The 12,862-nt window shown below is 41.0% G+C and overlaps 2 protein-coding genes and 1 non-coding gene across 6 annotated transcripts; 1 reads left to right on the forward strand and 2 right to left on the reverse strand.

The window, feature by feature from the left end:
• Positions 1-200: 200 nt before the first annotated feature.
• On the reverse strand, positions 201-7,001 carry SPRY1 (sprouty RTK signaling antagonist 1). Of its 4 annotated transcripts, none has more exons than XM_059875915.1 (3): positions 6,879-7,001; positions 5,238-6,119; positions 201-2,430 (listed from the first exon to the last, which is right to left on the reverse strand). In XM_059875915.1, exon 3 carries the CDS (start codon positions 2,373-2,375, stop codon positions 1,416-1,418), a length of 960 nt encoding a protein of 319 aa, XP_059731898.1. In that variant the 5' UTR covers positions 2,376-2,430; positions 5,238-6,119; positions 6,879-7,001; the 3' UTR covers positions 201-1,415.
• LOC132342596 (uncharacterized) lies at positions 5,347-8,301 on the forward strand. Its single transcript, XM_059876277.1, has 2 exons — positions 5,347-6,458; positions 6,945-8,301. The coding sequence occupies exon 1, from the start codon at positions 5,347-5,349 to the stop codon at positions 6,151-6,153; it is 807 nt and encodes a 268-aa protein (XP_059732260.1). The 3' UTR covers positions 6,154-6,458; positions 6,945-8,301.
• Positions 5,759-5,820, reverse strand: MIR12036 (microRNA mir-12036). Its single transcript, NR_162400.1, has one exon. It is a non-coding gene; the product is annotated as a microRNA mir-12036 (primary transcript).
• Positions 8,302-12,862: the final 4,561 nt, after the last annotated feature.

Genomic DNA, 12,862 nt, shown 5'->3' on the forward strand with positions numbered 1-12,862 from the left:
CTTGGGCATTTGTTGAAACAGAATTTGGAATACAAAATCTTGATTAGTGAATTTTCTAGGAAACATCTAGTTCAAGATTTGAGGTCACTTACATCTAGATTTGGTATATTAAGGGAAAGAAAGAAAATGGGTATGCATGAAGAGTCAAAGCAAATGACAAAAATCACAACAGTACACGCTAATAAATGAAGAAATCAAGAGACAGTTTCATTAATTAATATATTTTCTGCATTATAGTTAACATATGTACTTTCTTCGTGTCACCTTATTTTCCGTTACGTATTGATATTTTGTTATATTCAGACATGAGTACATTTCAACAGTCTTTTGCAATAAATATCATAAAATAATAGAGATTCGCATAATAAATATTCTTTACAATAAAAAAGTTTAACAGACTTTTGTCTTAAAAATAGTCAGAATTCAACTTTGTGATTTATACATAAAATATACAAAAAGCACCACAATTTGTGGTTAAGGCAATGAAACAGAAAAGATTAGAACTACCCAGCTGTTAACTAACGAAGTGGCCAAAAACCATTAAGGAGCCAAGATCACTTCAGGCAGCATAGTTCTGTGACATCTATAGATTGATCAGATATAAATATCAACTTCAGTTATCCAAGTGCCCTCAATGACAAGAGTAATTTGGTGAAAAGCAAGGAGTTCGGAAGGGCGGGAGTCGAGTCCTTCACAAATATGAAAGCTTGAATAAGGATGAGCAAGATACAACCAATATATCTCCAATGTGAAGACTTACATTGTAAAGCAGACCTAAAATTACACAGAAAAAAACAAAACAAAACCCTGGCGTCTCTAAAATAAGATACACCAAAACTGAGGGGATAGACTGTTGAGGAGCAAGGAGAGGGCAGTGGTTAAAGGGGAATTTTAACGTTGTAACAAAAACAGATCTCCCATGCTACTTAAGTGTCTAATGCTATGAAGATAGCCCTAGTTGGAGACAGATTTAATATATAGCTTATTTAAGCAATTAAACTGCTGCTTCTTTAAACACCAATTTCCCTGTTCCCAGAGTACCCAATCAAAAACAGCTCTAAATCACTGTAGCCTGGGTGTACATGTGTGGATATGTTCACGTGTACAACTTTGGAAAGTTGCTTGCAGAACAAAAAGGCTACACAAAAGCCCACTGGCTCTCAATACCCTCTCGAGTGGATGGCAGAGGCTCTTGTCGTAAGGGGGAGCCAGATGCATTTCACAGTCCACTCTTACTGAAGACCATCCATTAGAGAAGAGTACAATCCATGAGTCAAACCTTGGAAAGAAGGGGAGAAAGGTGGGAAACAGGGGAAAACTGCAAAGAAAATAAAACCAGTATCTGACAGCATCTTTTTTAACAGCCACAGCTTGAAAGCAAGAGAAGTTCAGGAGGTCCAACCCACCTCCAAAAATCATGATGGTTTACCCAGACCCCGGGAGGGGCAGCTCTCCAGCTTACAATAGACAGTGTTGGAGTTCTTACATCTGCACCCTGGGCGATGGATCCAGTCATAACACCCCCTGCACAGCTTCAGGCATCCCTTGGCTGGAGGATAACAAAGTAAGCAAGGTAAAAACAGAGACATGGCTCCCATACACAGGTACCTAGAGCAGCACTGTGACTGTGAACAGGAGCAAGGATTATCCGAGTAGGAATCCCCTTCATCGTCATTGGAGCAGTGGTAGAAGATGCCCTTGACCAAGCACATGCAGGTTCCATACTCCACCATGCTCTCAGCGGAGCAAAGGCACTGCCGGTTACAGGCCAAGCAGGATGGCAGGGTCCTGGGAGCTGTGCATTCCCCACACTTGCACTTCCCACACTGTTCACAAATGAACTTGTGCTGCGTCAGGTCCTCTTTCAAGGAGCCCTTTAAGTCATCCACAATCAGTTGCTTGGGCTGGGTCCGGATTGCCCTTTCAGACCTGTGACCAGGGATGGGTCTGGTTGGCGGGGACCTTCCTAACAGCCCCTGCTCAGAAGAGGCACTGCTGTTGCTCCCAGAACTGGCTGCGCTTCCAGTGCTAGTTGATCTGCTCAGTATGGGGCCTCTGGTGTTATTTGAGAGTCCTGCATGTCCCAGGTGGCTGGTAGGTCTATGCTCATAGTTATTATTCACATTAATCGGTATGATTTCGTGAGTCCTCTCATGCTTTTCTTGTCTTGGTGTGGTTCGAGGAGCAGGTCTTTTCACCACGGATGGCCCTTCTGTGTATTCATTGCTGCCTCTGATGGCCTTGATCTGGTCTAAGGACAAAATAGCAGCAGGCTGAATCTCTCTCTCATAGTCTAGCCTCTGACGGTTATCCAATGCAGGCTGCTGGATCACAACTAATGAACTGCCACTGCCATGCTGATTTTGGGGATCCATGTGTAGTGATCTTGATTTCTGGCAATCAGTGGAAACCTGGCATGCATCTGAAATCCTAAAAGGAAATCAAAGATGAAAAAAAAAAGAGAAAATAAATGACTAGAAGCATTTGGGGGGGTGGGGGGAGAAGAGGTGAGAAATCCTGTCAAGTCACAAATTGCCTAAACCACCTGGTAATGATCTCCCTCATCAGCGGATTACAATGATGCTGGGGTCCTGGACAGAGTCCAATTCAGAGAGAGGCTTAGGACCACATCATAGAAGAAGAATGTAGGCAAGAGACCCCATGCCATAAGAACTGGAAGTTTTTTCAACTTTTAAAAAGCAGAATCAAGAAGTAATGTCTTCCTGTTTGTGAATCTAACAAACAAAATGGAGTATGCCCTTGTGGGGAACACTGAGTATAAGCACTAATAAACAGCTCTCATCCAAAGAAGCTCTGTATCAGTTCATGGGTACTTTCCATAAAAGAAAACATCCATTAAAACAACAACAACAAACTAAGAATGGCTATGGTGCTGTTGTCTTTAATTATCTGTTTGCTGTTATAAGCATTAGATTAGTGTTCAGGAAATTAGTCAAGGTATACTTCAAGCATTAAAAAAAAAAAAGACACTCCAAACTGAAATGGAATCTCAAATTAAGAGGTCATCTTCAGTAGAAACCAGAATTTTAAACCTAGTTCACTATTAGTCTACAAGATGTAAAAGTGAATGCAGACGAACACAACAGTTCTTGGTGTTTTATAGCCTCTAAAGCACACACACAAAACTCAATGTACAGTTCTGTGAATGTTAAGACCATTCACATTTGAATTTTTTTAAGTTTAAATAAGGATCACTGACATAACAAGATAACTTTCACATACAAATAAGTGTCTGGCCTTTAAAGTAGTATGGGGAAATCCTGGCCATTTTAATTATCTGTATTTCCTCTAAAAATTTGTATTTACATGCCAGATCTTGATTTTCAAAAGCACTGCCAACTCTGAATCAATGTGCTTCTTGTAATAAAGTATAGCAATATCCAGGTAAAAATCTATTTCAATACCAATGATAAATTACTTCTAATTTATAATGGATTCTTCATAAAACCATCTATTAAACATAAAAACGTTTTTGTTCTCATAAACGGTAAACCAGAATATTTTTCACACAAATTCCTCCCACAATCTACAGATTTGATCCAGTTCAAGAATGCAAAGGAAAAAATGCCTGTTCTCCACTACCATGAGCCAAATCTCATCAGCTTCAGGAATAAGGCAGAAAGAAGTCCATTTCATCTATTAACTTCACTGAATGGCCCTGGACTGTCTTACATGTTAACTTCTTGGCGTTCCCCCCGTTCATTCTTTCAACTCGGAGCCTCAAGTTTCTAGCTTCTTCTACCTTCTCTGTACTCAAGGAGAAACATGTTCACAACCTGCTGGGTTTAGTCCTGGAGTCCTTAAGGACTGTTAAAAAGATTCCCTCGTTACTCTGCAGTATCATTCCTCCTCGCAAAGCACTTTCTAACCCAGTGCTTCTAAAGCAAAGAGTATCTACAAGTAGTCAGACTCCACACGAAAGAAAAAAACGTGGATCTGAAGAGAGTAGAAAAAGCACAAGGCATGACTTTAATCTGAGTCTTTAATGCTAGCTGTTAACAAAGTTCCTGCTGGCCGGTAAAGGAGGCCACCAGATAAAAAGAAAAAGCAAAGAATGTCAGCCACCTCGGATCTGAAGCAAAGCCCCTTTTCCAGCAGTGACAGCCCTGGATCTAGCCCCAAACACGCTCACACGCTCTCGGCAGACTCTTCTCCCCCAAGAAAGCCCCGAATCGAAGTCGAATACCTTTTCGGACAATCCCATCATATTCTAAGGATCACCGTGGATTTCCAAGCCTTTTGGCGTATGCCACCAAGGATGCTTACAAATCAGGAAAAGCCTTCGGAGTGAATGCAGGCGCCAAAAAGCAAGCCCAAGGCAGGGAGGGTTATAAATAAATATCTGTCTACACTTTAAAGGAGAAGCCGGATTCCTAAAGAGCCGGGGCGCAGCGAGCCGGGGGCCCAGGCGGCGGAGCGGTGTCGCCACATCGCCGGTTCCCGCGGTGGAGCTGCGCCCTCTGCAATCCGCGCTGAGACGAGCGGGGAATAAATAGTTGACGGAGAGGAAGGAAAAGGAAAAAGTTATGAATGAAAACAAGTCTTCTCTCTCGCTCCCCCTCTCTCTCCTCTCTCTCTCTCTCGGGCAGGAGGAGGGGAGGAGGCTGAGGTTACCATTACCTCAGGAGGGCGGACTTCCCCACTTTTAAAGTGGCAGTGCCCTCTCCCGCCCCTCGCCGCGCCGCCGCGCTCACAACAAGAATAAAGTGGCAGCTCGCGCGGGCGCACACCGACTCGGCCCAGGGGCTCCCCAGCGAACCGGGGGTCCGCTCTGGCACTCGCGCGCGAACACGCCTTTCCGGAGGCCCCCGTCCGAGGGATCCTCGGGTCCCGAAAGCCCGCCGCGGGCACCCGCCGAGCAGCTCCGCGGTCCTCCTCGGACCTCCCCCCCGCTCCAAGCCTCCCCGAATGCACCTTTCGCGTGAAGGGGTTTCCCCGAGAGGACTCCCCGGGTCCCCGCGCCGCCGCTGCAGGCGACTGAGGACCGGGGACCCCGCCTCGCCGTCCCGCGCGGAGGCGAAAGGTCGCTGTCCGGGTTACCCAGCTCTGAGCGACCCGCGGGCCGGCTGGGCCGCGAGAGGGGGTGGCCCCACTCTCCCTTCCCTCGCGCGGTCCGGGCCCCCACGCCGCTCCCCAGGGCCCGCACCTGCCGCCCGGCCCGCCCCGCCCGTGCACCTCCCGCCCCCGCAGCCCGAGGGCGGCCGCCCCAAACTCACCTAGGCCGAAGCGGGGGCGGGCGGCCAAGCAGTGCAACCTGGCCTGGGTCCCGGTGCGAGCGACTGCGTGCACTCGCCGCATCAACCGCGGCGGGGAGGACGGGGAGGCATGGCCCGAGCTGCGGCCGGTCGGCCCGCGGCCTCTGCCGCTGGGCAGGAGCGCTCCCCGCGGCCCCCTTCCGGCTGCGGGGGACAATCCTCTGGAGATTCGGCGCGGCCAGGCGCAAACCTCTCACAGCTCGCGTGCGCCGCGCAGCTCAGTAACATCCACCTCCGGGGCTCCTCTCCTGTAGCCCCCTTCCAAGAACCAGGAAAAAAAAAAAAAAGCAAATTCCCTTCAGGAGGGCTCTCCCGGTCTATCCGGAAGGCGAGCTGGGGAGCGGCGGGGAGAGGAGTGCGTGACTGGCCGGCCGCCCCGCCGCTGTGCTCGGACCAGAGTTCTCCTCGGGGTCCAGTCGCTCCTCGAGGGAAAGGCGGGAGTGGCGGCCTCCTGATGCGTGAAAATCCACGTCACGGACGTTTGAGGCTCCGCGGCGCCCGGGACGGGGCTCGAACCGGCGTCCACGGACGAGTCACGGAGCCGCGCAGGGAGTACACGCCTGAGAGGCCCGACCGCCGCTCCCCGCGGGTGGGGGTGGGTGGGAGTTTGTTTTTTACCCGCTTTTTAAGGGGCGGTGGTGAAGGGAGCGAGGTTTGGGGTTCTCCGGGGAGAAGGCGGGGCGTCGTCCCTCGGCCCCCGCGCAGGTCCAGGCACTTTCCCGATCCCGCACGCCGGGCAAGTGGGGGCACGGCGTCCCTGGGAACTCCGGTCCTGGCAGTCAGCCTCTCCCGGGCAGCGATCACTCCCAGTCCTCCGACCCTCCTGTTCCGCGGCCGAAACGCCTGCTACAAACGATTAGAGATAAGAACACGTTAATTTCCCTTTCTTTCCAGGCACTTGGACTCGCCGCGCGCTCCGCCGCCCCGGCGAAGAGTGGAGCGGAGAGGGCCGCTCGCCAGCTCGCCCGCCGCCCGCACCCGCTGCCATGTGCTGGCTGTTGCTGCTCCCTGTGATTGACAGGCGGGCGCACAGTCGGCGTGTCAGCAGCGAACCAAAGTAACATGCAGTCTTGCACGTTTTTGCCGAAGTGCTTTTGCCCCTTGGAATGCCTAAGAGTTCAAACAACGTTCAAGCGACGCCTCTGCGCATTGGAAATCAATACACAGAGACGGGAAATTCAGGTTTTAAACAATTGCTTCTGGGGATTCGGTCGCCAACAATGCCTAAACAAACATGCATTTGGTCCACACACCGAATGCCAGTCCCTCTTTGGCAAAAAGAAAAAAAGAAAAAGAAAATACACCCAGTTTTTCTTTCACACATCCGACTGTTTCAGACTTGAAACTTGTTACTGCTCGGCTGGGGGGGTTGTGGGGGTGGGGAGGAAAAGGACCCTGCTTTTTCTTTTAGTGGTAGCATTTACTTTAAATAAGAGCATTCGTTTTAGCAGTGGGAATGCTACTGGTAATTTGAAATGCAACCAGTAATTTTAGATCTAAAGCGAGTTCAAAGAAATAATCAGTTCCTTGCAAAAGCCAACATTTCTCACCTGATCTTTCCTTAAAATGTCTACGGAAGGAAAGGAAGGAAACAGTTCTTACCTAGAGCAAAGATTGGAAATTGCTTTTCAGGCACATTTACAGCAACTGTAGCTGTTCCTTTTCCAGGGCTGGGAGTTGTGTCTGCGGCTATCACTCTGCAAACCACTGCGTGCCTTACAGAGCAGTTCTACTCCTGCTCCGCAGAATTTCAGCTCTTCGCCTCCACCTCCACCTCCACTCCAGGACACGCCTCCAGTGATATCATGTGTCAATCATACGGGCTGCCTGAAAACCTGGAGCAGGATTTTCCCAACAGTCGTTTCCTCTTTCCTTTATGAGTACCCACTTGGATATATTGCCCTGTACACTTCCCTAACAAACATCCTCTGAAAATGTGGATTGCCTCAGAAAATCCTTCAAATGCCTTTCGTCATAAAAGAATACCTTTAAATTTAGTTAGCAGTCTTCAGTTATCAAATCTCAGCAAAAGCATTGGTGAACTCTACCCTTAAAAGTGGAATTGGAAAACAACTTTGAAGAATAAAAGATTAAAAAGTTGTATATCAAGCCCTCACTACTGATCAGTTAGTGAGATAATGTATATTGATAAAAAAAGATGATATGCCACTACAGACCCAATTTAAAGCAAAGTTTAGAATATGTGAAATCTAAAACGTGGCACGCTTTACTGCAAATGTATGTAACAATATGTGATAAAGGTATGATTTCCTGCTGTAGATTTTATAATAATTGCTCTATCTTGATTTGTGATATAATTTTCCCAAAATCAAAATTGTAAAAATCCCAGACTCCTTCAATTTTGTAAGATATTTATATAATTTTGAAAAAATAAGTTTATTTTTAAAAATCAGCTGAATAGAAATCAATTAAAATAGAAATAATTTCCTAAGAGGTTTTATAATTCTTAAGCATATATGATGTGTCACTGGAAAAAAAAAAGCATTTGAATCAGTAGGAAAAATGCTTTTTGTTTCCTTACAGACTATTGGATTTTAGATATTTATTATCAAAATCATGTACTTCATGCTGCTGTGAGGGTAACAATATGTGAAATTTGAGTTTCCACAGAGATTCTTAAAAGATACCTAAAACCTAGAAAGATATAGTAAGTGGAAAGGGAAATATTTTTTCCAGGTCCTACATATAAGAAGTAGCTTAAAGTCTTTGATGAAATAAAGCGAACAAAACTTCAGTAAAAAATCATATAAATTTAAGTATGGACATTTCAATAATTTTTTAATATTCTTCTTTACAATAGTAAGTAATTCTTTTGAAACTTTTTTTCTCTATTTGAGATTTTCTAATATTTGAATTCTTTAAAATAATTAAAGTTCTATTTGGAATGACCTTTCAGGACCCTAGGGCACTGCTAAAACCATCAACAAGAAAGCATCACTAGAAAATAACTCAGAACAAGAATTAAACCAAGAAGCTACCTATTCACTCTTAATAATATAAATTGTAATAAAATAGGCTGTTTCAAAGGCTAAAGTCAACATTATTGTACATATTTTCTATTTTCATCTATCTCATAATATTTGGAGAAGTAATAAACTTTAACCAGTGGATAAGTTTCTTGGACAATTTGAATGGGTTTGAAAGAGTCAAATCAGAAATAACAATATTCCATGATAGTATCTTATTTGGTTTTTCAAAACTGTCTTCTCTGCTATCACCACAATTTGGGGACAAGAGGTCAGTTCACCAGTATGATAAAACCAGGAGAGGGAGCACTGAACATTTTATTTCCATAAATCCTACAACAATATATTTGAAAATTTCTGTTACAAATAAACTTCAAACTATTTCAACCAAGGTATATTATTAAATTACAATTTTTGTGAAATTAAGTATTTTAAAATTACAATAATAAAATCCATAAAATGTTATCTATAACATCATCATTGTGGATCATGTTCTATTGAGAAATCAAATAGTATGAACAATGACCATCTATATCATTTAGCACTGAAATGCATCAATATGTTTTTCTCTAAATATTACAGTATAAATAAATATATGGATTACCTTGCTACCCTGGAGCTAGAATAGGGGTCCCCAACCTCCAGGATCTAATGCCTGATGATCTGAGGTGGAGCTAAAGTAATAATAACAGATATAAAGTGCATAGAAAATGTAATGCTCTTGAATCATCCTGAAACCATTCCTTCCCCTCTTCGGTCCATAAAAAAAGTTCCTTCCACGAAATCAGTCCCTGATGCTGAAAAGGTGGGGGCTGCTGATCTAGAAGACATTTAATAAAACCTGCCCCCTTTTCTGATTGCCTACAACTCTTAAGTCTGTGGAAATTCTAAAATTTTTGCTTAAAATAGACATTGTTATTTATTTAGAAAGTTTAATACAGTGTACCATGGCTAGAAATAGACAGCTAGTATATGATGTTTTCCTGAAAAGGAAAAACAATGTAAATATCCATGAGAAATTGTACCATAATTTTCAGTTTACTATATTAAGATCTAAAAGAATAAGGCAGAATGGAAAGTGAACTCATTTATTCTTCATTTTCATGCGAAAACAAGATTCGCTATTTCTTCTACTGATTTGACTTTTGAGAAAATAACAAAGTAAAATGAAAAAAAGTGTCTGGTAACTCTTGGCAACTGCTAGTGATTTAAAAAAGAAGAAAAAAGTGTAGTACTAAGGCTTAACTTATTCATTTATCTACTTTATTTGCCAAAATAGCTGAACCATAATATGTTCCAAGCTCTTGAAAAATAATATCTTATTAATCTTTCCAATGTTTCTGTGAACTCATGATAATAAATATAATGTTTGATTTTACTGAGAAACAAACAAAATAATAACAGAAACTGGTGAGTTACCCCGTAAGTGTCTAATAAATTAACAAAGAAACAAGAATGGAAAGTCTTTACTTTCCTTTTAAGGGCAATAGTCACTATATTACTATACTTCCCAAGAAAAGCTGGCAAGGATAAGCCATTTTATTTTCAGTTTCCTTTCGTAAACAATCTTTGTAGTTGACAGAAATAGACCAACCTATTCTGTAAATTTTCCATAAACATTCTTTTCATTTTCGTAAGTATAATTCTCATCCTTCTGCCCTATTTGAAATACTAATGTTCTGTATTGGTTTCAAATTCTATAAGTGGGCATATCAAGCAGTACCTTGAATAAATTACACTGAATGATTTGTAGAGTTTCTGTCAGCTCTATAATTCTACAGCTAACCGTTTGTGTATTTTGTCACAAGTGATTCTACTTTTCTACAATAGTAAAAAAAAGAAATGCACATGGCAGGGCTCTGAATTGGTGCCCTTCATTACTTAAGTGTCATATTCCTTCACAGAGAATCAAAGCGACAGGAGTTCAGACAAACTGCATCACTACTACATATCAAAGATTTTGCTAATTAAATCCACATGGCAAGACGTCTAAGGAAACATCTTTGCCCTAGTACAAAACAAGTCTTCATTTCTTATCTACCCAGTTGAAGAATAAATCCTGTCTTGTTTCCTCTTCCATATTATTAAATGCTCCCTTCTGAGCCTTGACTTGCTCTTCATTTTCACAAGAAAACAAAATTAGTCATCTCTTCTGCTGATTTGATTCCTGAATCCAGGAGTAGAATGGCTATTATAATGATCATGTGGTATTCTCTTTGATTCTGTTCAACAAAAGTTATTAATCTCTCATTTCCACAACTATCTACTGCTCACTTCATCTTCAGAGACAAGTACACAAGAACCTAGGTTAATTTAAACCTTGAACTGCCCCCAAAGATAGAACAGGAAGAAAACAAAGTCATGTTTTCATTAAAATGGAAACGGCTTAAAACATCTCCTGGGGCTTGCCTGCTTTAATCTTTATTTCCTATTGAAATAACCTATGCCAAAGGCTATAGTTTATTCTTTGTTTGGGAAAATAAAAGTAGAATATTTATTTGATCAAATGACTCTAGGCATGCCTTCTATAAGAATGCTTAATATTAAAAAAAGAAAACACAAAAACTTGCAAGAGTTTTTTTTTTTTTCCAAGAATTTACACTTTCTTTGATTTTCAGCTCTCTTGGAATATTTCAATTTAATTTATAAAAACTTCTCACATGATGTATCTCATTTGATAGCATACACAAATTAAAAAATCTGAGTTTTGATTATTATCATTCTTCTATATCATGATCTATCATATTTGTCGATAATGTCCCCATGTCCAATATTACAAGAATGAAAATGGACTGGTGTCGAGAGTACCTGACACAGGGTGTGATGATACAAAGTTCAAGTCCCAGCTTTGCTACTTCTAGCTTGGTGAACTTCACTTAGTTTCTCTCAGCCTGCTTACTGATCAATAACCTGAAGTTAATACTTTACCTTCCCAAATTGTAACCCTACTGTGGACTCAATGTATATGCAGTGCTTTGTTAGTTACGAAGTCTTGTATAAATTCTTGTCATATAGTGTGTTATTGCCTTAAATACACTCTATGATGAAGAAATGTTTCTTTCCCTGAAACATAGGTGATTCATTCCTAAATGATGAATTTATTTGTCTTATAATTGTTTCAAATTAATTCAGTTTTACTTTTGTTTTTCTAAGGCTGAACTCAGGTTTAAATAATTGTATTGCTCTGTGTCTGTGTGTGTGTGTGTGAAGTGGGATTCTGGAGCAGCTATCTGCTAATAACTTCAGATTAAGGGACTCAATGAGCCCTAATCACCTTAACATTTCTCTAGAATTTTTAATTGTTTACATTTTGCTTCTCATTAAGATAAATGTCATTGTAAATACTAAAAATCCCTTCTATAAAATTTATAAACTCTGCAATCATTGAGTAAAATTTAAAAATACATGTAGTTTAAAGTAATTGAATAACATTTAAAGAGTTGAAAATAAGTAGAAAAGTAAAAAGCAAGTTGATACTTCTATATATTTTCAAAAAGTAAGTTTACAGATGCTTCTTTTTCATAATCTCTTAGAATGTTAATTTTGATAAATACAGCAGATTTGATAGCAGATATAGTTCCTGTCAATTACCAAAGTACTATTTGAATCTTAATGTTTTATATTATTTTTTTAAATTGATAGCAGAGATATTTCATAGAGCCAAAGCATTTCAACTAAACAAACAAGAATCCTGGGAAACACCACCTATTATTGAAAATAAGTCATTTCAAATTTCAACTAAAACTTGAAAAGAGCAGTTGAGTCTTGGTTTGGGGTATTCACATTGGTCTGTGTTTTACATTTTTCTCCTTATGTTACAATATTACCATATGAATTAGGATGTTAGTTTTCAATAAAAGTGCAAAATATGCTTTATATACACTACTTTTTAAAGAATCCAAAAGTCATTAAAAAACTGTGTCTATCTGAAGTTATAATATCAGTGGTGAAGATAATAAAGTGATACTGATTTTTAACCAACACATTAGAATTAATAGATCCGAAAAGATGTTTTCCTACTCAAAGTATTTACTTTGAGAAGCTGTACACTTACACCAGTGGTGCCACAATTGGATAGATCTTTCTTTAAAATCCCTGATTATAAACATCATCTGGGCCTAAACATCACATTTGTTTGAATAATCGCAATCTTTTATACCAATTTGTATATGGGTTAGTGTATATATCATAAATAATATCACTATTAGAAAAATATTTCCCTCTTGAAGATGGATTTGGATTTTAATAACCCATAAGTTAATAGGAGCCATTTGTATTAAGATGAGTGCTCAAGCTGAGTAAAAGTCTAGGAAGAAATACGAGGTGTCAACATAAAAATAACAAAACTGTTCAAAATTGTTAAAAGATCAAAATTGTTAAAAGGCTGCTGTGGGGAGAATTAACAGTGAAAAGAAATAATTTTTTATGTTGACACACAGTATAAAGTACATGGGGCTATAAAATATAGAGTCTTAATTATAATAGGAAAAAGGAGAACCTCGTTCTAGAATAAATAGAAGTCACAAGGAGAAAAAGAAAAAGACAATGTACCCTCAGGACATGGCACAAGGAAACACCAGAGGGTGGTGCATCTCATTC

Source organism: Bos taurus, chromosome 17 (genome assembly GCF_002263795.3).
Source record: "Bos taurus isolate L1 Dominette 01449 registration number 42190680 breed Hereford chromosome 17, ARS-UCD2.0, whole genome shotgun sequence".
Classification (NCBI taxonomy): Eukaryota; Metazoa; Chordata; class Mammalia; order Artiodactyla; family Bovidae; genus Bos; species Bos taurus.